Source organism: Paroedura picta, chromosome 6, assembly GCF_049243985.1.
Source record: "Paroedura picta isolate Pp20150507F chromosome 6, Ppicta_v3.0, whole genome shotgun sequence".
Taxonomy (NCBI): domain Eukaryota; kingdom Metazoa; phylum Chordata; class Lepidosauria; order Squamata; family Gekkonidae; genus Paroedura; species Paroedura picta.
This window is the reverse complement of record NC_135374.1, coordinates 86,862,527-86,886,355: the sequence shown is the minus strand read 5'-3', so window position 1 is coordinate 86,886,355 and position 23,829 is coordinate 86,862,527. Positions and strand designations below refer to the sequence as shown.

The 23,829-nt window shown below is 40.7% G+C and overlaps 1 protein-coding gene and 1 long non-coding RNA gene across 2 annotated transcripts in view; one reads left to right on the top strand and one right to left on the bottom strand.

The window, feature by feature from the left end:
- TMEM131 (transmembrane protein 131) overlaps positions 1–23,829 on the bottom strand; it is an 88,240-nt gene that overhangs the window by 11,000 nt on the left and 53,411 nt on the right. The window contains exons 12-32 of the mRNA XM_077343452.1: positions 23,655–23,763; positions 22,882–22,990; positions 21,890–22,043; positions 21,622–21,792; positions 19,450–19,560; positions 19,234–19,368; positions 17,390–17,494; positions 15,420–15,506; positions 14,251–14,403; positions 14,055–14,130; positions 13,864–13,981; positions 12,502–12,640; positions 12,297–12,406; positions 12,032–12,098; positions 10,605–10,756; positions 10,059–10,201; positions 9,256–9,442; positions 7,767–7,952; positions 6,476–6,634; positions 5,019–5,611; positions 1,244–1,419 (exon numbers count right to left, since the gene is read on the bottom strand). Coding sequence (XP_077199567.1) covers positions 1,244–1,419; positions 5,019–5,611; positions 6,476–6,634; positions 7,767–7,952; positions 9,256–9,442; positions 10,059–10,201; positions 10,605–10,756; positions 12,032–12,098; positions 12,297–12,406; positions 12,502–12,640; positions 13,864–13,981; positions 14,055–14,130; positions 14,251–14,403; positions 15,420–15,506; positions 17,390–17,494; positions 19,234–19,368; positions 19,450–19,560; positions 21,622–21,792; positions 21,890–22,043; positions 22,882–22,990; positions 23,655–23,763 — 3,240 coding nt within the window. The remainder of the gene's footprint in view (positions 1–1,243; positions 1,420–5,018; positions 5,612–6,475; positions 6,635–7,766; positions 7,953–9,255; positions 9,443–10,058; positions 10,202–10,604; positions 10,757–12,031; positions 12,099–12,296; positions 12,407–12,501; positions 12,641–13,863; positions 13,982–14,054; positions 14,131–14,250; positions 14,404–15,419; positions 15,507–17,389; positions 17,495–19,233; positions 19,369–19,449; positions 19,561–21,621; positions 21,793–21,889; positions 22,044–22,881; positions 22,991–23,654; positions 23,764–23,829) is intronic.
- Positions 5,551–13,149, top strand: LOC143840214 (uncharacterized). Its single transcript, XR_013232067.1, has 4 exons — positions 5,551–5,782; positions 10,681–10,783; positions 12,787–12,877; positions 13,014–13,149. It is a non-coding gene; the product is annotated as an uncharacterized LOC143840214 (long non-coding RNA).

Below are 23,829 nucleotides of genomic sequence, written 5' to 3'. Positions count from 1 at the left end.
TGCAATTGCAAAATGGAATTGTAGGGAAGGAGACAACCCGACTAAAACAATGATGTTTGCTCCAAACTCACTCCATCTGACAGCCTAAAAAAAGTGAACCGAGTAACTATTAATGGTTAGGAAGTAACGTCATGTGACTTCAAGTGTTTGTTTGGCTGGTATGCTGGGCTACGACACAGTTTCCTTTGCAGCAAAAAGCTCATAGAGTTTGAGTTCCTAATTTCTTTGCTGCTTAAAATATTTAAAAGTTCCAAATTAATTTGAGTGAGGCCACCAATTCATTTTGACTGTCACTAATGTCACTAGAGGTCTAGAAAAAAATTTAACATTTAAAAAACTTAAGATTGTAAAGGTAAAGGTATCCCCTGTGCAAGCACTGGGTCATGTCTGACCCTTGGGGTGACGCCCTCTAGCGTTTTCATGGCAGACTCAATATGGGGTGGTTTGCCAGTGCCTTCCCCAGTCATTACCGTTTACCCCCCAGCAAGCTGGGTACTCATTTTACCGACCTCGGAAGGATAGAAGGCTGAGACAACCTTGAGCCCGGCAGCTGGGATCGAACTCCCAGCCTCATGGGCAGAGCTTCAGACTGCATGTCTGCTGCCTTAGCACTCTGCGCCACAAGAGGCTCACAAGATTAAATGTATCCACACACAAAACTTAAGCCACATTCTGTCAAGTAAGATGGGAACCTCCTGATCTTTTTGCGGTTTCCTTCCTTTTGAATAATAACTCTGAAATAACAGCAATCGTGGCTAAATTTTTGCAAGATGCCATGAAGTTTTATAAGTGTTATGGACAACCTGCTGCATATTTGTTATTTTTCCTTTTGGGTTCTTTGTATTCATTCTGTCATTTTATTCAACTTTGACATTTATTGTGATAGTTTTATTTGCCAATAAAGGATTTCTGATTCTGAGCTTCCATTTCTGAGCGAAACTGACAGGTCAGGAATTACATAAAGGAATGCTGGTCTGGTAGATTTCAAGCACAGAATTAGCAGAAACCAGAGAAAAGTACAAACCCACAAACCTGTCACCTGAGAGACTTTAGCATAAAGTTCCTCGTAGCTTTTACACACACTACTAGAACACCAGTCACCTCATGTAGCGTGACAACTAATTAATCATTAAAGCACCACCAAGAAAAAAAAGGGTCAACTAAATGCCAGACAGCTCTGCTTCCCAGGATCCTGTGGAGGTCCTATTATCTCATTCATTCAGTGCTCCACACAACTTTCTACCTCTTTCAGAAGTGCTTCTGTGTCTGGGTTGGAGGTTTCTGTGGTTGTTGAAGAACTGTCATCATCCACTAAGGAATCCTTCAGTTCATCCTCTTGCTGCTTTCCCTTTCCTCTTCGCTCTTTTTCTTCCCGCTTCTTCTGTGGCTTCGCTTTACGTTGAAATGGTTTCCCTTTCCCTGGAGTGATAAAAGCAGCTGCAAATTAGCCACAGCTCTAATTTGTGACAGGCTCAGTGAGTTTTTAAAAGTATTCTTTCATCACAATGATTTTCCTGGGGCAAAATCTATGAGGGATAGCTCTAACAGAAGCTATGGTAAGCCCACAAATGTTAGCTAGCATACTGCAACTAGCTTGTAAAAAAAACAGTTTCCTGGTGCATTGTGCCTCAAACAACATACTTTTAAAACTATACTTCATAGTATTTTCATATCAGTGGTATCAAACCCATTAGACCTTTCAGGCCATATGTGGTCTGGGCCCAGTGTACCTGAGGGACTGCTTTCCTGTCTATATTCCACAAAGAGCTCTATGTTCTGCCATTTCCAACTGGCTGGTGATCCCTGGCCTCAACCAGGGCCAGAGCCTTTTCTGTCCTGGCCCCCATCTGGTGGAATGAGAAGAGATCCAGGCCCTGCCAGAACTAGCAAAATTCCGCAGGGCCTGCAAAATGGAGCTCTTCCACTAGGCATTTGGTTGAGGTCGACTGAACCAATAGCATTTACTGGGCCCCCAGAACCTCTCCCCATGAACTCTGAACTGACCAATCATGGGATAATTATGTGAATGTTGTTCAACCAATTACTGAACCACTGTTATTATTGTTCCCACTGTTTTATTACATGCTGTTACTGAGTTATGGTGTACTTATTATTTCATGTTCTCTCGCGTTCCATGTAAACTGCCCTGAGCCACAGAGGAGAGTGGTAAAAAGGTAAAGGTATCCCCTGTGCAAGCACCAAGTCATGTCTGACCCTTGGGGTGACGCCCTCTAGCGTTTTCATGGCAGACTCAATACGGGGTGGTTTGCCAGTGCTTTCCCCAGTCATTACCGTTTACCCCCCAGCAAGCTGGGTACTCATTTTACCGACCTCGGAAGGATGGAAGGCTGAGTCAACCTTGAGCCGGCTGCTGGGATTGAACTCCCAACCTCATGGGCAGACAGCTTCAGACAGCATATCACTGCCTTACCACTCTGCGCCACAAGAGGCTCATAGGAGAGTGGTATATAAATACAATAAACAAACAAACTAATACATTTATTCACTTAATGTTAACCTCCATGGACATTGGTCACTGATGTGCATGCAGGGTTTTTTGGCCATAAAGTACTGAAAGGTAACTAAGAGCTGGTCAACTGATACACAATTGAGAAACCCCTGGTATAGTTTATTAAATGTACCTTTAGGGTTTTAATTATTAGCTTTAAGAATACTAAAAAAATGACACAAAACAATGTAAAGGCTCATAAAGGACAAAGGATCATGTTGTGACCCCCATTACTCCATAAAAAGGTATTAAAAATAAAGGTGTCTTTTTTATTATATCATTTTCCAGGTAAATTATCAGTCATATGTACTCTTCAAAATTCTATTGCCCATCTGGGTAGTAAAGCAGATTTAAAACTTGAAGTGTGAGATTAGATGCTGCTCATAAAGATTTCACAACAATCAACTAAGTACTTTAAAACTTTCTGCCTACTCTGGAGGACTAGTTTTTATTTGTTCTTGGCTGCATTCTTGCACCTCTCACCACATAGCTACAAAAATATTGCTTGGCAGTATATTCTCTCCAGATACATGAGACTGGAGTGACAAATGTGGTCTATGGGTTATGTACTTCCCAGGTGTGCATGGGCCCCATTCAGACTTAGCCCACTTGGCTTACACCTGATCTGAAATGGCCCCTCAGAGCCACTATCTGTCCTTGACGTGTAGTCCCTCAAGACACATTAAATTCCCCCAGAAAGGCAAACAACTACTCCCTGGAACCAACTAGAACTTGGACAGCAACATCTGGCGAGGTCTAAGCTCCTTCTCTCCTGATCTGAATTAGGCCTTCATGTGTCTGGGAAACACAAAACCCTCTGTCAACCTGACCATGAGACATACCCGGAAAAAATGCATTGTACAGTTAGTGATAAGGTTGCTAGGCCTTCCATTATGGCAGAAAGTCTCCCATAGACAGTCTCTGTTGCTTGCTGACAGTCTCTGCACTGGCATGTCATGGAAGCGGGTAGCTCTAGGAATGGGTATTTTCCAAGGATTCCTAGAGCCAACCACGGTCACCCCTGGATTCACCCCTCCATCTGTTGCTGGTGCTTGGCCTGGCAAACCTGCTAAGTAAAGAAGCAGGACTGAACATACTGACTAGGACTAAACCTGAAGTGATTTACTGTGTATATTGAAGTAATCCAGGTGAACCTGCTTACCCAATCAACTCGCAATGAAAAGTAGGGCATTTTCACTAGCCTTCAGGTCACAAGAACAGAGTCCTTGTATACCTCTACCCTCCTCGCAAGCAGATGTGTACAAACCACTCCCAAGACAGCGTTACTTTCAGGAACATTTGCTGATTCATTCTGGCACAGATTTGTTGATTAGGTTTAACAACAGCTGCACTGTTTGCTGAAATTATAGTTTAAACCCATCCACATGAAAATGCTTCAATAATATTGCTCTATCTGAATTTCTGCTCTAAATCCTCTGTAGTCACATTTACTTTCTGATGCACATTTTAGAAGTCATTGGAATTGCAGTGTTAAAAATAAAACTAGCAGCCACTTTTATGCAAGTTACGCACTTTGCCAAAAATGTGACCACTGCATAAAGCCCAGGGTTACTCTGATCAGCCTGCTGAGGCAAACAACAATAAAAGGAAAGACCAGAAGCTCCCCTCCCCACACTACTTTGCACAAAAGCTAGCTGACACTTTCTCTGCGATGACACTTATCTCTCCCAAGTTCATCAGTCAGCCATGACAGTGCAAAAGAACAGATACTTTAAGGTGACCAGATTGTCCCACTTTTGGAGGGACATCTGGGGGTACCTGGCAAATTGTACTTATGTTGAAAAAATATATATTTCAAATACTATTTTTGCATTCTATGAAACTTTTTGTTGCTCCATATAGACCAAATTTTAAATCAAGACCCCCCCCCCCCCGGCCAGGTCAATGGTGTCCCTCTTTACCAACGTTAAAATCTGGTCACCTTAAGATACATGTTAATTTGAAAAATCTTTGTGAAATATGTATTCCAGTCTTTCTCTACATTTTTACTGTTGCGAAACCCCTGAAACATTCTTCAGGATTTGCGAAACCCCAGAAGTGGTGCAATCGTGCAGGATATGGTTGGGAAGCATAGCTGTGTACACACCTACCCAAGGCCCCTCCCCTTCCCACCCCCTCCAGGCCCATCATTGGCCATTTGGGGAGGGAGGTTGGGTCGACATGACAATATATGGTCATACCACCCAATAAGTGTTCAACAAATTTAAAACATATATATATATATATATATATAATAACTCCCACCCATTCCGGAAACTCTCCCAGGGCCATCAAGAAACCCCGGGATTTCACGAAACCCTGGCTGAGAAAGCCTGATGTATTCTGTAGAGTTTTGTTCATCAAGGCACATCTAAGAATGGTACAACAGCAAGATTAGAGAGCTGAAAGAGGAAGTAGATGTTCACTGAGCAACTTCAGCTTTTTATGCAGATTAAATTTAACTGCTCCACAAGAGAATTCATCAGGTAAAGCAGGAGTTTATTATTACCTTTGTTTTTTGCTACTGGCGATGGGGGCTGCTCTGTAAACACCTCTGGGGAGGGGGATTCTGGGTGATCAAAGTCTTTGTCCATGGTTTCTATAAGGCCAGCCAGGTCAGAGTCCTCTGAGCTGTGCCTTGTGTTGCTGACACACTCTGAATGTGAAGGGCTGGGAAGCTGCAACGGTGTCGGGGCATTTTCAGTCTGCTGATCCTGTGGCTGAGGCACTGCTGGTGGTGGCGGTGACGGCTGCTCTAGTAAAACTGGAGCGTGCTGCTGGTTGGAATGCTGACTTTGCTTGGCCCCCCTGGATTTTCTGCTTGCTGCATGATTTTGAGTGGCAGCACTGGAGTCCAGGAAGAGGGAACCCGCTCTGCTCACTGACTGCGCAGATCCTGCCTGCGTGGAAGTCCTGCCAGCAGCACTGGGACTGTTTTTAAACTTCACAATCTCGGCCTCAACTGAATTTCTACTGCTGTGTAGGCTTGCTGTTGAATTGCATTGCTTATGGCTTCCTGCATTGGATCGTGATGAGGAACTTCCTGGTCCGTAGATCCCTCTGGAGGAGCTGTGGTTAGAATCTGATCCAAGTGCGTTCAAGCTGGAAGGAGAACAATTGGGTTTAGATGGCTTGCGGGGCAAATGCTTTGCAAGATGGAGCTATGCCCTTGAGCAACAATTTAATCAAGGAAATAGCAAGAACTGATTTAAACAGACTATGGATATACGGGTTGCATTAGCCCTGTACACTAAGCTTCAAGAGACAAAAAAGGTTAGTTTTCTTAAGTATAATGGAATGGGCCTTCCAGAACCAGTCCTCAAATAATTCTTACACAGGTGACACAAACAAAATTCATGGTTAACCCCATTTTGAAATATTTTATGGAGTTACATACGCTCTATCGTTCCATGTAGTCATCCTTCCCAGATTCTCCCTTTATTGCCCTTCCTCTATTAATGCATTTCTCTTCTACTTATGTAGGATTTAATCAAAGGGTGACATCTGTATATTATTTTAAACTCTAAAACATAAACACTCAAGTAAAAAGCACATGCAAGCTATGCCTGGCAAGTTGAAGTTTTTCCTGGCAGAAACTGAGACTGACTTGCATTCACACCATTTGCTACGTTTGTCCTTACATATTTCGTATCAAACATGCTTTAAAGTATGAAATCCTACATATGAAGCAGTGTTACCTGGCAGGATGTATGACACATACTGGGATACCGTTTTTGGAGAAAGGGACTTTGTGACATTTATGTCCTGCTTTTCAGCAACTAGATTGGTCATATTTGTCATGATAATACAGCCTGAACAGCCATTTTCCACCAGTCCTATGTGTTAACCTGCTGCATGTGTACTCTGCTCAGATTGTTATGCTGTTGGCTGCTTCCCTTATTTAGCTTATCTAGACTGGTGAGAAAGGCTACTTTGCAAACATCCAGTTCACAAGCAAGGGCTTACTTTCCATCAGATGAAATTCCAACTATTCTCCTGAGATCAAACGGCCTTCCCATATCAAAGGGAGGATTGGATGCCTCAAAGGACAGTCGCCTTCTGAATGGCTCCCAGATTCCTTGAGCTTCAAGGTAGGCTGTTCCAATGACTAAAAGGAAGAGCGCACTGTAAGAGACAAGGAAAATATCAGTGGTTTTGCAGGCTTAGTGCGGAAAATAAAGGGAAGGCCATCACTTGCTGGCTAACCAAGAGGAGCCACGCCCCCATCCTCATCCCAAGTACAACTGACGTGGACGCTATTAATATGCACATATTTGCCTATTACTGAATGTGCAATTAAAACAGAAAAGCAAGCTTTAACACGGGATCGCAGAAGCAGGTTTAAACCTGTAAACAAGAAAAACAGTAAACAAGTCTATGTAATAACTTGTGAGCTGTTGAGCCTTGGGCAGTGGCAAGCTGCCACGAATGGCTAAGTCAGGGGACTCCCAGCAGAGCAAGGTTTAATCGCTCAGCAAGTCCTACACAAACTGAGGGTCAGTTTTCTCCTAAGAGCTTCCCCATCGACTGGGTCTGCTGAAATTGGATCTGCAGCATGAAACTGGATCTCCCACCACCTTGTCTCAGCTCCTCCCTAACTCATTTGTAGACAGTTCTTTAAGTAATCAGATGCTTGCTTTCTCACACTCTAAGGTCAGTTACTAGCTGCCTCTTTTCTTGGCATATGGCTTTGCACCAGGAGTTAACACTGCAGTACCTATCATATTTTTATCCCGCTCTTCCTCTAAGGAGTTTGTGGTGGCATACTTAATATCAACACTGTAACTGTAAAGGAGCTGTTGTGGACAGGACTATCCAGAACTCTTCACTGCTAAGTGCTGATGGCTGTACAAGAAGGGCCAATAAATTCATTCGGACAAGCATTGCTTTATCTTCTATTAACACACACGCACACTCTCTCTCTTACAGTTTTCCAGGAAGTACTGGTTTATTAGCACAGAGATAGACAAACTGTGGCTGGCAGGGTCTCATGGTAATTGTAGTCTAGAGATATCTGGAGAGCCACAGTCTGGCCACCCCTGGTCTAGCCTTTGGACTGCCTGGTTCAGAACTGACCCAGACAATCCGGAGAACACGAGTTTCTGGGCATCGTGGTTATTTGTGCAAAAGCCGAAGTAATACCACTGTGCCCGGATAACACTATGAACTCCTGTGTCTAACAGAAAACAGCATATTTCCTCGTATTTCATTCCTGGGCTAGTAACAGCGTCATCATGTAGACACAAGACAGAAGTACCTCATTATTCCTGAGACAATTATGTACAGGGCCAACTCCCAGCTAGGCCTGGGCAGGGCTTCTGCACAAGTCGCTAACATATGATACGGGAGGGATGCATTTAATATGAACACAAATTCCGAGCCTCCTGATGTAATTAACTTCAGTTCACGAATGACTCGTGAAGTAGTGAAATCTGGTGTAAACCTGTAAAGTGAAGGAGAATAGGTACATTCATTAATTAGCCTACTACAGACTTGTGTGTTCAGCTTAAGCAATAGTAACCCCAGAGTTCATTATCACCTCCCAACTTATCCTTCAGAGTTGAACAACAAATTATGGCTGCTGTGTAGTGAGGATTTTGTGTGATTTATTTGGGGGGGGGGCACTTGGATTCTTTTAAAACTAATGGTTGCCACTGCACTTTTTTATACTTCGGGTTTTCTATACTGGTGTTTATTGGTCTTAATGGCAATAACCACCTATTTACACATAGTTTTGAGACTGCTTTTGCTGCCCTTGCTTGGACAGGATCCAAGCTTCAGAACTGGCTTGAAGACATAATTATTCTGTCTATTGCCTTGGAAAAGAGCCATTTTATTTTCACCCATGAAGAGTTGGGCCATTGTGTGTGTTTTTTTAAAAAGTTCTGATCACAAAACTCCAAGCACCTTGTCCACTACTTTATTATGTACTCTTCAGATTATTCTAGCAGCAAACATTTTTCGTAGGCAGCCATTTGCAATGTCTGAACAAGTGTCTGTCAAATCTGATGCAGCTTTTGCATCTCAACAAGAATCCCTCAACTTAATACCTAGTTGTAATAACAAGCTGTTATGACGCTGGAGAATGATGATTTGTTCATACTCTCAGACATGTCCTGCTTGTTTCAACAAATGTCATAAACAGATGACTATGGAAGGAATTTTCATATCCCTTGATGTCAAGTCAAATATTAAACCATGTTATCGCATGTGTGGAGGCCTCATTTTGATTTGGACCACTGCACGGATGCACAGAAGCGAGTTTTAATCCTTCACCCCTAGGTGATTTCATAACATGAAACCAGTGTCTGTCCAGGTGAAATGGCAAAAGGAGAAGGCTGAAGACTCTCATCCCTACACAGAATCAGGCCATCATGCAACTAAAGACTGTATTCTCAGTCACGGAACTCACAGCCTTAAGTTCAGCCTTAAGTGACAAACTGAATATGGAGCATCCACTTAACCACTATGCCTGGTGGCTGTTAACAAGAGCAGGGGGGTTTCATGCTTTTGTTCCTCACTGGGCTACTCATAATCTGTACTAGCATGGCAGGAGAAAACAGTTCTACAAATTTCTTTAAAAAAAAAATAAGATGAAGGCCATTCTCTAATATTTAAGCCACTTGAGCAGGCTCTGCACAGATAGCATTTGAATTTCCTAAATATAATAATGGAATTAGGCAATATAACCCCCACCCTCTGGCATAAGTTTAAAAAGTGTCCATCTCCATCATAAGCAAACTTACAACATAACAATGTCTTTAGAGGCATTGGCGCTTAGTGCAAATTCTTGACAGTTAACTATTTTAAATCCATATCCTTCACATAAATATCCACTGATTTCCATGGATTTTATGTTAACTTGAAGCTGCCCTGTGTTCTCCACTCTGAATGTTCTTTTCAGTGTAAAATTTGGTTCCTTTAATTTGGTTTCTGAAACAGAAGAATTAAGATTAGATTCTGATAATGCAGCATGTTCATTTAATAAGGACAGGCATCAGCACGGCTCCAATAGTTCTTTAAAAAGCCCTCTCACTTGCTCCCTTCCTCAGGCCCATGCAATAATTCATGAATAATAGACCTTGCTGGACAAAAAGTAATTTAGGTTATTACACTGCTCTTCTGCCTGATCTCCTCAGATTCAAGGCAGCTAACACTGTAACAGTAGGTTGCAAAGACAAAACTTAACAGTCCGATCATCAAGGTTAAAATGCACAGATTAAAAACAGATCCCCCCCCTCCAATCTAACATAGACTTAAAAATTAATAATGACTGTTTGCTGTGGTGATTCTATTAATTACCTCCAATAGTTTAAATAGTCAGTCGTCTCAATTACCAGCCTATTTTCAATTTTACTGTGATTTTACCGCTGTGGCTGATTCAATTCTTATATTTTTGTGACTGATATTCCAATAAAGGTAACTGAGTGACTGCCGGCGGCCAAATCAGCCTTCCTGTCCACCGTGTGGTAACTGGAATAAAAGTCTCACGTGCCTTCTTAATGCAGCGAGAGAAGGCACCCCTCCGCCCCTGCCCTTTCACACTCACTTTCAGTACAGTCTTTCAGCAAGGCTTCCGTGATCTTGAAGCGCAACGAGCTTCCTGGGCCGGGCGGCTTCCCTGCAACTTTCACGCTCTCCGTTGTTCCTTGCCCTTTAACCATTATAGCATCAACTACAGTCAAATTATTTCTGTAGGGGGGGGGGGAAATCAAAGAACTACATGAATAAGCATGCTCATGTTTCTATTCTATCAGTTCCCTTCCCTAATCCTAATTTATGATATGCCTCACTCAGACTGTTTACAAACTGGAGGTTTCATGCCAGGCGGCAGGCTGGAGTTTTAGACGTGGCAGGTTGCCCCACCTCTTCCTGCACCCACATGGGGGAGCATTTGGCCTGGTGCACCTCATCTGCCCCCCCGATTTGTGCTCCTGCATGGGAACCAGGGCAGTGAAGTTCCCAGTGCATAAACGGTCTCATTTATGCTTAGTTTTGAAGCCAGTCAAAATGCAACTTTAAAATGAAAGCCATGCCTGGGCTCCTCAAGTCATAATTAAAGCATAATTCAAAGAATTTCGGAGGCATACAGTACCTGACAATTATTAGTGACGATACGGTTTTATTAAGAACTGGAGTAAATTTGACTCTGACAAATTTCTTCTCACCAGGCTTTAAAATCACATTTAAAACCAGCTGCCGTGACAATCCTTCTGTATATCCTGTGGAGCTCTGCAAAGTCTGGCCCTTAATCAAGGAACACAAAATTTTAAAGTGAGTAACCTTGTATAATTTTCCCTATCACTACATTTATGAATAACTTAAATACTGTCTATTGAAAGAATGCATCTGTGTACTGGGCACTTTTACAAAGTAACAAACAAGACAGAACCCTGCCCCAAGGACCTTACAATCCAAATTTATATAGGGAGATGAAGACATAAGGGGAGACATGAAGGGAAAGAATGGGAGAGGCATTCAGGAGAATTAATCCATTGTAAAACCAAAGCTTGTTTCAAGGTCAAGAAGTAAGGAACATGAGCCTGCTGTGGGGAAAGGAAGGGAAGGGAAGGCTATCATAAGCTGCTTTAAGACTCCTTACAGTAGAGAAAAGCTGAGTATAAAAACTAACCACTCTTCTTTGTATAGTGTCAGACCTGGTTTGGAATTCTACCTGGACCCTGCTTGTGTATGTACAGCACCAGGGAAATACAAAAAAAGAGATGCTACTTGAGGTACATTAAAGTGAACACACATGTAGTTGCCTTAAAATGAATCAGATCAATGGTCCATCAAGGGCCCATTATGCACGGAGTGGAAGGTCCGCATTCAGGGTGGAATGGCGGCGGCTAAAATCACCAATTATGCATGCTGCAGGTGGCAACTGGGCGCAGAGTCAATGTATGCCGCCGGAAAATCCGTGTTAGCGAGATGCGGAAGAAAGTGGAGCTTCCCGGGACCAGGGCGCAACCAGAAGCGGCTCCAGAGTAGCCGCGTGCATAATCGGATACTCTGGATTTTGCCGCCCTCGCATTCCATCCCGTGTGTAAGCGGTTTGCTTTGCTTCTTCCTCCTCCGCATTCTCCATGCTGCCATTTCAGCGGCCATGCATAATAGGCCCAGGTCAGGACTGCCTGCTCAAATTGGTAGCAGCTCTCCAGAGTGAGTTTGAATAAGGAGTAATAATTGCAGGTACATATTTCAGTACTTCTCTGAGAGCCAGTAGTGGTAGTTGTACTTGGTTATCTCAGAACTTGCATATTTGATGGCCAGCAGTATTTTATGAAACTGTAAAAAAACTGTGTAAGCCGCCCCAAGACCACTCTGGAGAGGGGCGGCCTAAAGGTTAAATAAATAATAATACTGTGGATGGCAGTGAGGGAGAGAATCTGAGGCACTGTGACTTGCCAAAGTCTACTTAAAGAGTTTATGGGACACAAGTCAATGTTTTAAACTACCATACCTCATTGGTTCCACATTAAGATCTGGATAAAACAAAGCTAGGTTGATAAAGTTACTTACACAGTTTCTAAAGACTTGAAATTCTAGTGTCCTCAGATTGAAATTTGTTGGCTTACTCAAATTGAACCTAAAACAACATAACAGCAGTAAGGCATACTTATGAATTTTGTAAATACCATGCATCAATATTTTGATTACTAATCTGGGTTAAAAAATTACAGGCTTTTTGTCAGTGCGGAATACAACTGTTACCATATAATATGGTATTTTATGGTACTATACTGCTTGTCTTTGCATTATGTGGTATTAATAAATGGATGCTTACCGTCCAATTAGCTTATCAACAAAGGCTGATGGATTGGAATACAGTGCTATGGGAAGAAACTGAACAAAAACGGGAAGATCTGATGGATTTTCAAGAAGAATTTCTTCCTCCTAGAGGAACAAAATTCAATTCAGATTTACTATTCCAGTGTCAGAAATGTTTTCAACTTTTTTGTTAGCGCTGCATTAACATGAACCGGACTTACAGATGAACTGTTTGTGTTGGTAAGGGAGAAATCCAAATAGCGTGTGGAGCCAAGTAAAGAGGGCCAGACCAGTTCTGCTGTGATTTTAGATGCCACAGCCTTCTGTAGATCAGTGTCTACTTCAAACATAGCGCTTAATCTGGATAAATAACACAATTTAGCATCAAGAAACTTTGAAAAAAGTAATACTTCATGCATATAGGAATTAGTCAATATCAACGCTTAATACGACCTTTATTTTTTTTTAAACTGTCTCCATATTCTGCATGTGGTTGATTTGTGAAGACTGACAGATGGAAGAGACACAACTAACACTAAAACAAAATGGGGGGTTGTTAAACCACTACAAGAGAATTCTGTGTACCAACTACTAAAGGTACACTTGCTTAAATCACTTTCTAAATTAATCCAAGATGATGAAGGATGCTGCATCAGTTCATGTTTTCAAGGAAATTAAACGCCTTAAGCTGATGACTTAGAGACTTTTTATGCCTTGTTATTTTGTTTTCTAGTTCTGTAGACCTAGTGCGTTCCTTACTGGAGGCTGTGCGGTGGGCTTGAACTGATCTTTATTTTTTGTAATCTGTCTTGACCCTCAGCAAGAAAGACATACAATAAATGAAGTAACAAGTTTAAGGACATTGCTCAGGCACCAAACCTAGTTCGGAAAGAATCAACAAGAATCTTCTTGGAAATCAAATACAGCGGTCATCAGGCCAAGTTAAAGTTGTTACTTGTGCAATCAGTTTTCAGAAATCTGAATGCCACAGATGTATGTGTGTGTTAGCATTTTCAAGACCTCCTCAATGCACCAAAATCCAGTTCATTTAAACACACAAAAGCTTACTTTTGGTGATGCCCTGAAAACTTTTAAGAAGAAGTTGCCTCGGGCCACAACCAGCTTATGACATCCCCATCCGTGGGACATTCCAGGCATGAGATGAGCATAGGCGGTTTGCCATAGTAATCCTGTTCTTCCTTGGAGATCTCTCATCCAAGTATTGACCATGGCTGACCCTGCTTAGCTCTCAAACCCAAGATAGTTGGGCCAAACTGTGCCTGTCAGGCTGCTGAACAATTTTAAAGAATTATATAAATGTTTCCTCTCAGCCATGAAGGCAATTTGCAGTAAACTAAGATAATTCCTTCAGTGTCACAGTTGCAGCCAAAGGACCTTTGTTACTAACCTCATTTGGGAAGCTTAGGAATTCTTTCACTGCCTACACTAAGAACACTTTTTCTTCCTATTTTTGCCCACCACTTGTTGCCAAGGCCTACAGTTTTACTATTTTAACAAGCAGTTGGATTTTCTTTAAAACTCAGTCCCAACGAAAAAACAATTAGAATTGAAAATGCACTCACCGATGGCCTGCACGATCCCTTATTCCAATCCATTCTCTGAATAAACTCTCGTGTAAATCCCAATCTGAATCCCATGCATCTTCTTGCATAGACATACTATGTTGCAATTTAGATTCAGCTAGAGAAGAGACAGTCATTTTCAATACTTAGAATACTCAAAAAGCTAAACATCAGAAATCAAAATCACTTACATTTGCTCAGAAAAGGCAATCCAATATAGCAGTGATTCCCACACTGTAAACCAGGGTCAAAATACACATTTGCTATCTGAAAAATATCACAAGACACAAATTGAATTAAACAAAACTTTCTTAGGAATGGAAAAATTTGAGAAATTTATATGTTTAAGAAGAGTTGCTTAATAATGGGTAAACTCCAAGCTCAAACCTTGGATTTTTTTCCTGGCTCCAAATCGTCCTTGTTACTCCTTAATCTCTTGTAATAAAACCGAACATCTTCAGAGAGTGAACGGATCTGCTGAATTTTTACTTTTTGTGAAAAAGAGCTCATGATACTTAAACTCTGATGAACTGTCTTGCCCTAAGGGAAAAAGAGGGAAGTGTTGTATTGCTTTCCATATATATATTTACACCCACAGTTGTTAAATTGCTTTGTTTTATAGGAACATCTAGAAAACAATATTTTCTTCCAGTCTTCATCATTCAGGTCTTTCCAACACTGACACATCTGGATACGTTATTCGACATATTCTACCAGTGATTCAAGTTAAAGCATTTGTGCAAATATTCTGCAGTCCACAAGAAAATTTCTTATACACTTTGTACAATGCTGAAAAGAGCTGAATGTTGAGCATACTCAGTGCAGGCAGAATATAGCTGGGAACATTTGGAAATTCTTTTACCTTTAATAATTTTTATGCTTTGTGTGATTGAATATAACAGCCTTTGGCCAAATACAATAAATATCCAAGCGGGGGTAACAGTAGCTTGAGGTGTCATTAATAAAATGGCATCCCCCACACCTTTCTATCACCAAATAAATAAAATCCCCATTTGGGGGGAAATCTTTTAAAAGAGATACACTGTATGGAGTTCTTCATTAAGACAGCACTCTAGAAACTAGTGCTCTTGTGACTTAGCAGTGCTTTACAGGCAAAGCAGTGGCTTGGATCCAGCTTTGTTTATAGATTGCTACTTTGCTTGTAGAATGAGTCTTTGCCCCTTTCCCTTACTTGCTATAACCAACTGTGAGGGTGTGTGGGAGAATCAAAAGCAGCAGTGGTTTCATATTCCAGCAGCAGTGGCCCATGAATTATGGCATCTGAAGCAACTGGCAGAGCTAGAATTTACTAGTTCTAAACTCTAATACTGATACAATTATTCCCCAGATAAGCATCAATGAGAAACCAAGCTTAGGGGATTACAAAACAGCTTCATGCTCTTCATGCTATGGCTGGGAAGAACTCCTGCAGCAGGGGCAAACCACTTTCTGCCTGCATTTGCTCTCTGTCTCTTACAGGCTGTTAAAAGTCAAGAAAATGGCCAGGAATAAGCAAAAAGGAACTGTTAGAAATTCTTCCAAATAAATTTTCTTACGGGAAAAGAAGGTGGAAGGAAGATATGTTTTGGGGAACATGTAAGTGAGCCCACAGCAATTACAGCCTTCACAGGAATGGTTAAAATCTGCGGAAAGGAGGAAAAAAAGTTTAGAAGACTAATCGGCACATTTTAAATCCAGTTTTTACTGCTTGTAGAACAATTCCTCGAGCCTTTTCTGAAATTTTATTTATTGTATGGCTTGTTCAGTGTAGCCAGAAGATCCAAGGATTATCTGGCAGCCAGGCAAGAGACATTTGGAGATGGTTTGCCATTGCCTGCTTCCAACTCATGCCCCCTAGTGTTCCTTGGAGGAACTCCATCCAAATCCATTGAGGTCTCCCATCCAAATATTGCTCAGTTTCTGAGTTCTGAAAAGATTGGGCTTGCAGGTCAGGGTATTTGCTGATGAAATGTACACACACATGAAGCTTATACCCAGAAAAAAAGATTAAAGGTGCCTCTGGATGCAGGTTTTATTCTTTTAACAACTGAGTATTACAAGATGAGCCCTGAAACTCTATATGCTGAAATGTTATTTCCTGCTCTTCTCTCTCCAATAGGGACTCAAAACGACATTGATCTTCTCTCCTCTAGTTTAGCCTTATAACCACCAACCTGTGATGTAAGATAGGCTGACAGTGTGACATTGGCAGATTCAAATCTGGGTCAACGAGGTCCTAGTCCAACAATCTAACCACTGTACCACAATTATATATGGAGAAAACATTGAACTAAAGAATTTCCAACAGTGCTTCACTTCTCTTTAGGTCAAGCATCTGCTAGGCCATAAATGAAGACATGGGAATCTATCTCATCCTCAGTGTGGTCAGATTTAATTTTCAGCATGGTCAAATCTGTGGGTACTTCAATCCAGAGACTGGAGTTTATGAACAGACAAGGCAGATCTTTCTACAAACCCTTTTAAAGCCCCAGATTTACTTTAAAAATCTGAAATTAAAAATATGAAAAATCCCTATATAATAGAAGCAGTGCCCTGGTGTGGAACTTCACTGGTGACTTTGGTCAGGTTACACACTCTAAGCCTAATATATTCTATCAAGTTGTTGTGGGGTAAAATGGAAGAGACAATGCTATAAAGTGCTTAGAGTCCTCACTGTAGAGAAAGACAGGTTATAAATTAAGTGAATGATGGGAGGGAAGATAAAAGCTAGGTTTGCTTGGTGGGTGGGAAGGATAGAAGGAAGCAGAGAAAAAGTTGCCACAAGGAGATTAAGAATAAGTACTGTGGGGCATGGGATCCAGGGAAATGGGAGTGCCATCCATAAGTTCTTGTGGGCTCCCCACCTCAACTCAACCCTGCAGCCAGCCCTGTGCAACAGGGCTGCAGTTTTCTCCAGCTAGAACTTGCCAGAGAAAGGGAAAGCTAAAGACAAAGGAGCAATAAAGGTAGATTTCGGGTGGTGGGTGGAAAAGAGAAAAGGAAGGTAGCAAAGGGAAGAGATCACTGGGATTTTTAGGGAAGGCAAATGGCAAAAGGGAAAATGAGATGACTCCCCTCTTGAAAGCATATAACAGCAAAGGTAATTCTTGTTCAAGATTGTATATACTGAAGGACTTTCCACCTCCCAAGTTCAACCTGCAGTAAGATTCATTTTCAAGAAACATGCAAATCCGTGTTTGCACTTATATGCACAATTTTGTTTGGGAAACCTACAATTTATTAATTTTAAACAACATAAGATGGCATTCTCATATACCTTATTTGTGTAAAGTATAAGATTAACTCACACAAAACAAACCCAACAGACACATCAAATTAAAATAATGATCAAACAGCTTCAATGATCAAACAGCTTTTGAAGCTTCCCAAAGTTACATACTGACAAATGTATACATTCCAAAATCATACACAGAAATTGTTATTACAGCACAACAATTAACAGCCAACTGCATTTCTTCCTATCATCAGCTGTATCATTTTTGTGACCGATATCGTTGAGGAATACCTCATAATCCGTTATGATCTGTATTGCACCGTCATGAATTCCTTCAAGTTCTTTCGGTAACAGTCTTACTCTGAATACAGTATATGAACTTGGCATCAATGTTACCTGTAACACAGAAATATACATTGGTTTCATCTGCTTTATCTCACAGTCTTCTAGCGTATAATGGAAGGTCACATCAATAGTTATCTTAAAAGGATTCAATACCAAAAGGTACAGAACAACAAACAGAAATCTAGGGGCATCTTAAAAAGGCTAACAAGATTTTATTCCAGCATAACCTTTTGGGGATTACCGCCCTCTCTTCTACAGATGATCAAATTTCATCAGATGCAAACTAGTCCACAAAAGGTTATGTTAGAATAAGATGTTAATTAGGTTTTAAGATGCCAACAAATTCCAGTATATTCCTCCATTCTATTTCCAAGAGACTTTGCATTCTATTTGAATTTTTTGGTTGTATGCAATTATTACACAGCAGAAGTAGTTTTGCAATGGCACTAGACATTGCCTGGTAATCTAGTGTGATGATATTAAAGATTCTAAAGACAAGAACTTCCCTTCATGTTTAATGTTAACCTTTAGTGGGAACATAGGAATTCTTCTGTTAACTGTAAGATTTATTGAGCCATATGTTTTTCTCCCTTCTTGTAATCATCCTCCTGTATTTCCACCTTGTTATCTTTATTTTTGCAGCAAAAAAACTAGCTTTTCAAGTTAGCTGCACAAAATAATGTCATTTAAATAGTATTTGTCAATGTGGAAAATGGTCTGTAATACTTATCCATGGTTCCTCTATATATTTGTGAAATAGCCTGGGGGGTGGAATGTGTCTGGCTGTCCAAGTTGGAATAGGGCCAATCAGGGTGCAGCCAGCTTTGCCCTGCCCCTGCATTTCCCGCCCTCCATCCCGGGACTCTAGTCTCTTTGCTCTCAGGCGCACCTCAGTGCCTGGAGCCAGCAGCAGGTAAGAGGAGAGGGGCCCTGGGCAAAAGGTCATGGTGGAGGGCCTGCTAACGAGAGCCTCCTGTCCTGCTAGGCTAGGCCTGCTAATGAAGGCTTCCTGGCCTGCTGACTGCCTGCTAAGGAGCTCTGTCCTGGGCCTCCTCACAAGCTGGCCAGCTCCCGCCCGCCCCACTTGACCCGGCTGCGAGGTGCAGCCCAAAGCCACCTTCAGCTGCCTGGCCGGGGGTCCTTTCAAGGCCCGTTCTTAGGAAGGGCTTTGAAGCTAGTCTTTAATTTAAACATCCCACTGTAGTAGGCTGCCTTGATTCACTTTTCACAATGGAGAAATGAAGGTTCTAAGATAGCGACTGGGCAAAACTAGGATGTCCACCGTAGAAAATTCAGTACAATTTGGGTGGGAAATGATTAAGACGTACCTTAATCATCTGAATCCTAGTTATGGTAAAGTGATTCGGATTTGAGTGAGTATAGCTGAATCAATTTGGGCTCAGAGGCATTTAAAGGAATCTAGATGTTCTTTAGTCAGGCTGGGGGAGTGTTATAAACTGCTTAGCAAACAGCTGATGCCTCTGAGAGACTTCTCTTCCTGCATCGGCTTGGATCGGGTGGTGTGGATGTGGCCTCTGCTACCTGGAAAGGGTCTTGGTGGGTGAGGCATTTAAAGAGTCCCTAAACAGATGATTTTGAAGATCAGCGTTGTGGCAGCTCTTTGTCAGGCTGCAGAGAGTTTTCTGCATCCTATAAGTCAGTTACACTGAATTGAATGACATTTGCTCTTTAGTGTGCTTAGATGGCAGGCCTAGCAATATCAATAGCACCTTTAGTCCATATACTATACACAACTAGTATTTGGAGCACAGAAAAAGCTTGTTACTTACTGATGTTTTATCCAGTGCACTGGCTTTTTCTATATCTGGAAGATCTGCAAGTATTGAAGTTCTGTTGCCTTTTGCAGCAGTCAAAAGTTCCATGATCAATCCATCTCCTATCACATGCCAACTTTTTATAGCCAGCTTGAAAAAAGATGGAACACTTTCAGTAATAAAACTGTTTTTGTTTAAATACCAAAAAGAACATTTTTTGTATCACTTTACCTGAATTGGATTGCTGTTAATGATTGCAAACAAAATGCTATTTGTTTCTGTGGCACTCAGTATGCCAAAATCTATGATCCGTTCTTCAGGTTTTGGGGGCAACACAAAATACTGGAAAAATAGAAGATTTTCTGCATTAAGGATAGTTGAGATATGAAAAGTTTACTTTTAAGTTAGAATGTTCTTGATTACATAATTGGTAGAAAGACCATTCTTCGGCAACAGGAAACAGGATGCTTCAAGATGTCATCAATGTGCTCAATTTTGCTAGTCATAAATGTGCACGTGAAACCCAAGCACTTCATGATGCCCCCTCTCCCCTGCTCTCTCTAACATCTGGATGAGTAGTTCATGTCTAGTTTTCAAGTGTGTTGCGAAAAGTCAGTATCTGTGGTATCTGTTCACTGATGCAACCCAACTGAGACGAATTAGAATTGTGTAAAAGGCAAACCAGAATCCTATGAAGCTTCTGTTTATCTTAATGGGTATCAAGAAACAACTGGTTTTTGTCCAATGAAAATTAATGAAGGTTTGGGAGCCTTTGGATTTCCCAGTTTAAGCATCAAGTTATCTTACACAGGCAGATAACTGAACAACAGGGAGTCAAACCATTACAAAATTGGGTTCAGTTTCAGTTCAGAGCCTATTCTTGCCCTAACGTTAAAAATATTGTTCAGATATCAATTGAACCAGTTTGAAATAGGTGAGATCCAGCCACATTAATGTCAAACTCTTACAACTGCATTTTCTATAACACAGAGAATATTTAGCCTGCAAAGTAATACATTTTGAAATTATTCTTACATGTACTATGACAGCATACTGTCTCTCAAATTTTAGAATGCAGAATTAATCTGTTCTCAAATATTTTCTAGACTAGAAAAGAGAAAATGTGACTTAAATTAATTCCTCCCTTTTCTTGTTGTCTGTTTAGCCAATGAAGATCATCAGCAATAACACGTAGCTGTGATATAGCCATATCTACAATAATGTTAGCATCTCTGATCATTACATGTCAAAATAGCATATAATCACCCCCCAAAAAAACAATTAAAGTCATCAAATGCTTGACACACTTCCATATGAATAAAGCTGAAGATCTGTGGATATTGCTTTTTAGGAAAAAGCTGACAGCTTAGAAGACTAGGTTCAGATGGCTTTTAAGGAAAGGTTTGGAGAAATCCACAGAGGACAGGTCTGTCAAAGTCTTCTATGCATGATAACCAAATAACACTTAAGTAAATCAGCATCATTAGATGCTGCATAAAGGCATAAACTTCAAAAACCTATAACATAGTTTTCATCATGCACTACTTGGGATCCCATAGAAAGCAACTGCTTGGTTGGCTGTTGATGGAAATAAAAACTGGACTTCACGGATCTAGAAAGGGTAGATACATTTTCATTTTTATGGAGATGAGAAACTTTTGATAACAGAATCCAAAAATGGACCAAAACTTATTGGATCTACACAGACAACCAAACCACACCGAAGTAGCTTCATTATTTGTTTGTTTGTTTGTTTATTTAGATTTTTATCCAGCCCTTCCCTACGGCTCTGGGCGGTTTACATAAAACATATAGAACATTTACATAGAACAATATCAATATAACAACAATATAACACATATCAATATAGCAAATAACAATAACATATCAGGTAGAACAGCATTTCAACAAACAACTTTGACAAGCCCTTGGTAGTTTTGACCTCTCAGTCTGAGTGGGGAGGGGACCTGTACATACTTTGAGCCAGTTGACCTCAAGCAAATGCCTGGTAGAAGAGCTCCCTTTTGCAGGCCCTGCCGAATTGTTGAAGTTCAGGCAGGGCCCTGATCTCTTCAGGGAGCTCATTCCACCAGGTGGGGGGAAATAGGTCACAAGGGGAAATGCCACCGTGTAAGAATGTGTATATACACACATCTCATAGGAAAGTTTGTTTCTATACAAACTCCACAAAGCCAAAGGAGAAGTAATTTTTCATCCACCTTCAGAACAATCTCTTTGATTTTGATCAATCTGTTTTTAACCAGACTTTTTTCTTTAGATTGGGTTTGAAGCTGCTGTTTAAAATTCATCTTTGGCACAGTTTAGTGTTCAGCATGTATCATGTAGAAATAATCATACATATTGTACTTTAAAACAATTTTTTTAAAGATGTCTAATACTTACATCTAAAAATCCAGTGTATGCTCGTACAGGTAGATGAAATTTAGAAGCATTGGTAATGAGCAAAATATTGTTATCAATATGAAGAGAAGATAAGGATGCCACAAAATGAAGTGTGAAAATGTATCTGGATTCATTAGGTAGAATTAAAACTGGTTTGCTGAAGTTGTGTACCTGGTTAGTGAATAAATATGATGAAAGTCAACACTGGACACAAATTACGCAACATTTAGCAGTAACAAGATATAACCTAATATATTATCAGACTTACTTTAAATATTAGTTTGATTTCTTCAGGTAGCATTATGTCGTGAATGAGGACTGCAAAATTGAATGTGTTTGTTAAATAGATTGGTCTTTCTACAGAGTCTGCTGGATTGTCACGGATATGAAATAACGTGGCTGCTTGGTCAAATCCCAAGTACCTATTTCAAAATAAAAAGTGGAGATTTGAATTAACAAACAATACAAAGAAATGAAACCACTATAACTCTTTCCCCACAAAACTGGTCAGGCAATACCAAAACAGACCATGTGTTCATTCAAAGTGTTGTTTACCCAGCCCCATGAACACCTTTGTTTGCTTAAGCCTAGTTTGACATTTCTGTAAACGCCCATTCCTCATTTCAGCTATTAGAGAGAGCATGTGCAAATCAAGCCGAACTCTTTTACCCTGTGTATCACACCTTGTACAAATAAGAAGTTTATTAAGTTAAAGCAGAAAAAGTATATAAGCAAAATCTATTGTATCTTTAATCCTGTTGTCTATGTGTTGCAATGTATGGCTGCGAAAGTTGGACCATAAGGAAGGCCGAGCGTCAAAGAATTGAGGCTTTTGAACTCTGGTGCTGGAGAAGACTCTTGCGAGTCCCTTGGACTGCAAGGCGAACAAACCGGTCAGTCCTAGAGGAGATCAGCCCTGACTGCTCTTTAGAAGGCCAGATCCTGAAGATGAAACTCAAATACTTTGGCCACCTCATGAGAAGGAAGGACTCCCTGGAGAAGAGCCTAATGCTTGGAGCGATCGAGGGCAAAAGAAGAAGGGGACGACAGAGAATGAGGTGGCTGGATGGAGTCACTGAAGCAGTAGGTGCAAACTTAAATGGACTCCGGGGAATGGTAGAGGACAGGAAGGCCTGGAGGATCATTGTCCATGGGGTCGCGATGGGTCGGACACGACTTCGCACATAACAACAACAAATCTATGTGAGAGCTTACAAACGTAAAGCTGAATTTTTCAAATCCATTCCAATGCAATCTTACCCATCTAATACTTCTGCTTGATAAGGAATTTCAAGTTTTGAATAGCTCTTCTCTTTTGCTTTAACTGTTATTTTTCCTGAAAACTGCAGGGGTCGTTTTGCTTTTGATGCTATATATATATATATGAAAAAAAGCATGAATAGTATTATTATGTGCACATAAAATATACCTGCATTGTACTGAATATTCTACTTTACTATCTCTGTTAAAATCTCCAGTTAATGGAAAACCTAACACAATTCAACAGTGGAACCACTTTGACAAGTTTATGACAACAGGCGATCCAACTAAAACAGAACTTCACCAGACCCTAAGTCTGAAGCTTGAATGCAGGGCTGCCTTAAGACAGTGGTTGTATGTTTATCCAGAGCAGTTTCAACAATGCCCCTTCACTATTCCTTAATGGAGCTGTCAATAAAGTGTCACTATAACTCCTCTTGTCTTTATCATTGGACAAATATTAAATGGCAAGGTTAAACAACATGGAGCAGAGAAATCTTGGCTTTAAAAGGAAAGTATATGTTACGGTAGTTTGTAAGTTACCAACAACTATTTGTAAAAGTGTATTTCAAACTTGCTGTCATTAGATTTTACAAAAACCCTAGCCACACAAATAGCATCCAAACACAATATTTATTTATTTTTATTTTTTAGATTTATATACCGCCCTCCCCGAAGGCTCGGGGGGGGGGGGGGAGAAACCAGGCAGATTAAAAAAAAATTTTTTTTCAATATTTATCCTATTTAAATGGTTAAGATATAACAGAACTTACGATCAAAACTAATACTTGCAACTTTGGTATATTTGTTTTCAGAACCTCGCAGTGTAATTGGCTTGAAATGTACAGTGATAGCTTCATTTTGTGGTGTGGGTCTAACACTCTAGAAAAGAAACAGAAATGTTACTTAGCTAAATATCAACCCACTACCTAGGAAAGCATAGTTTGA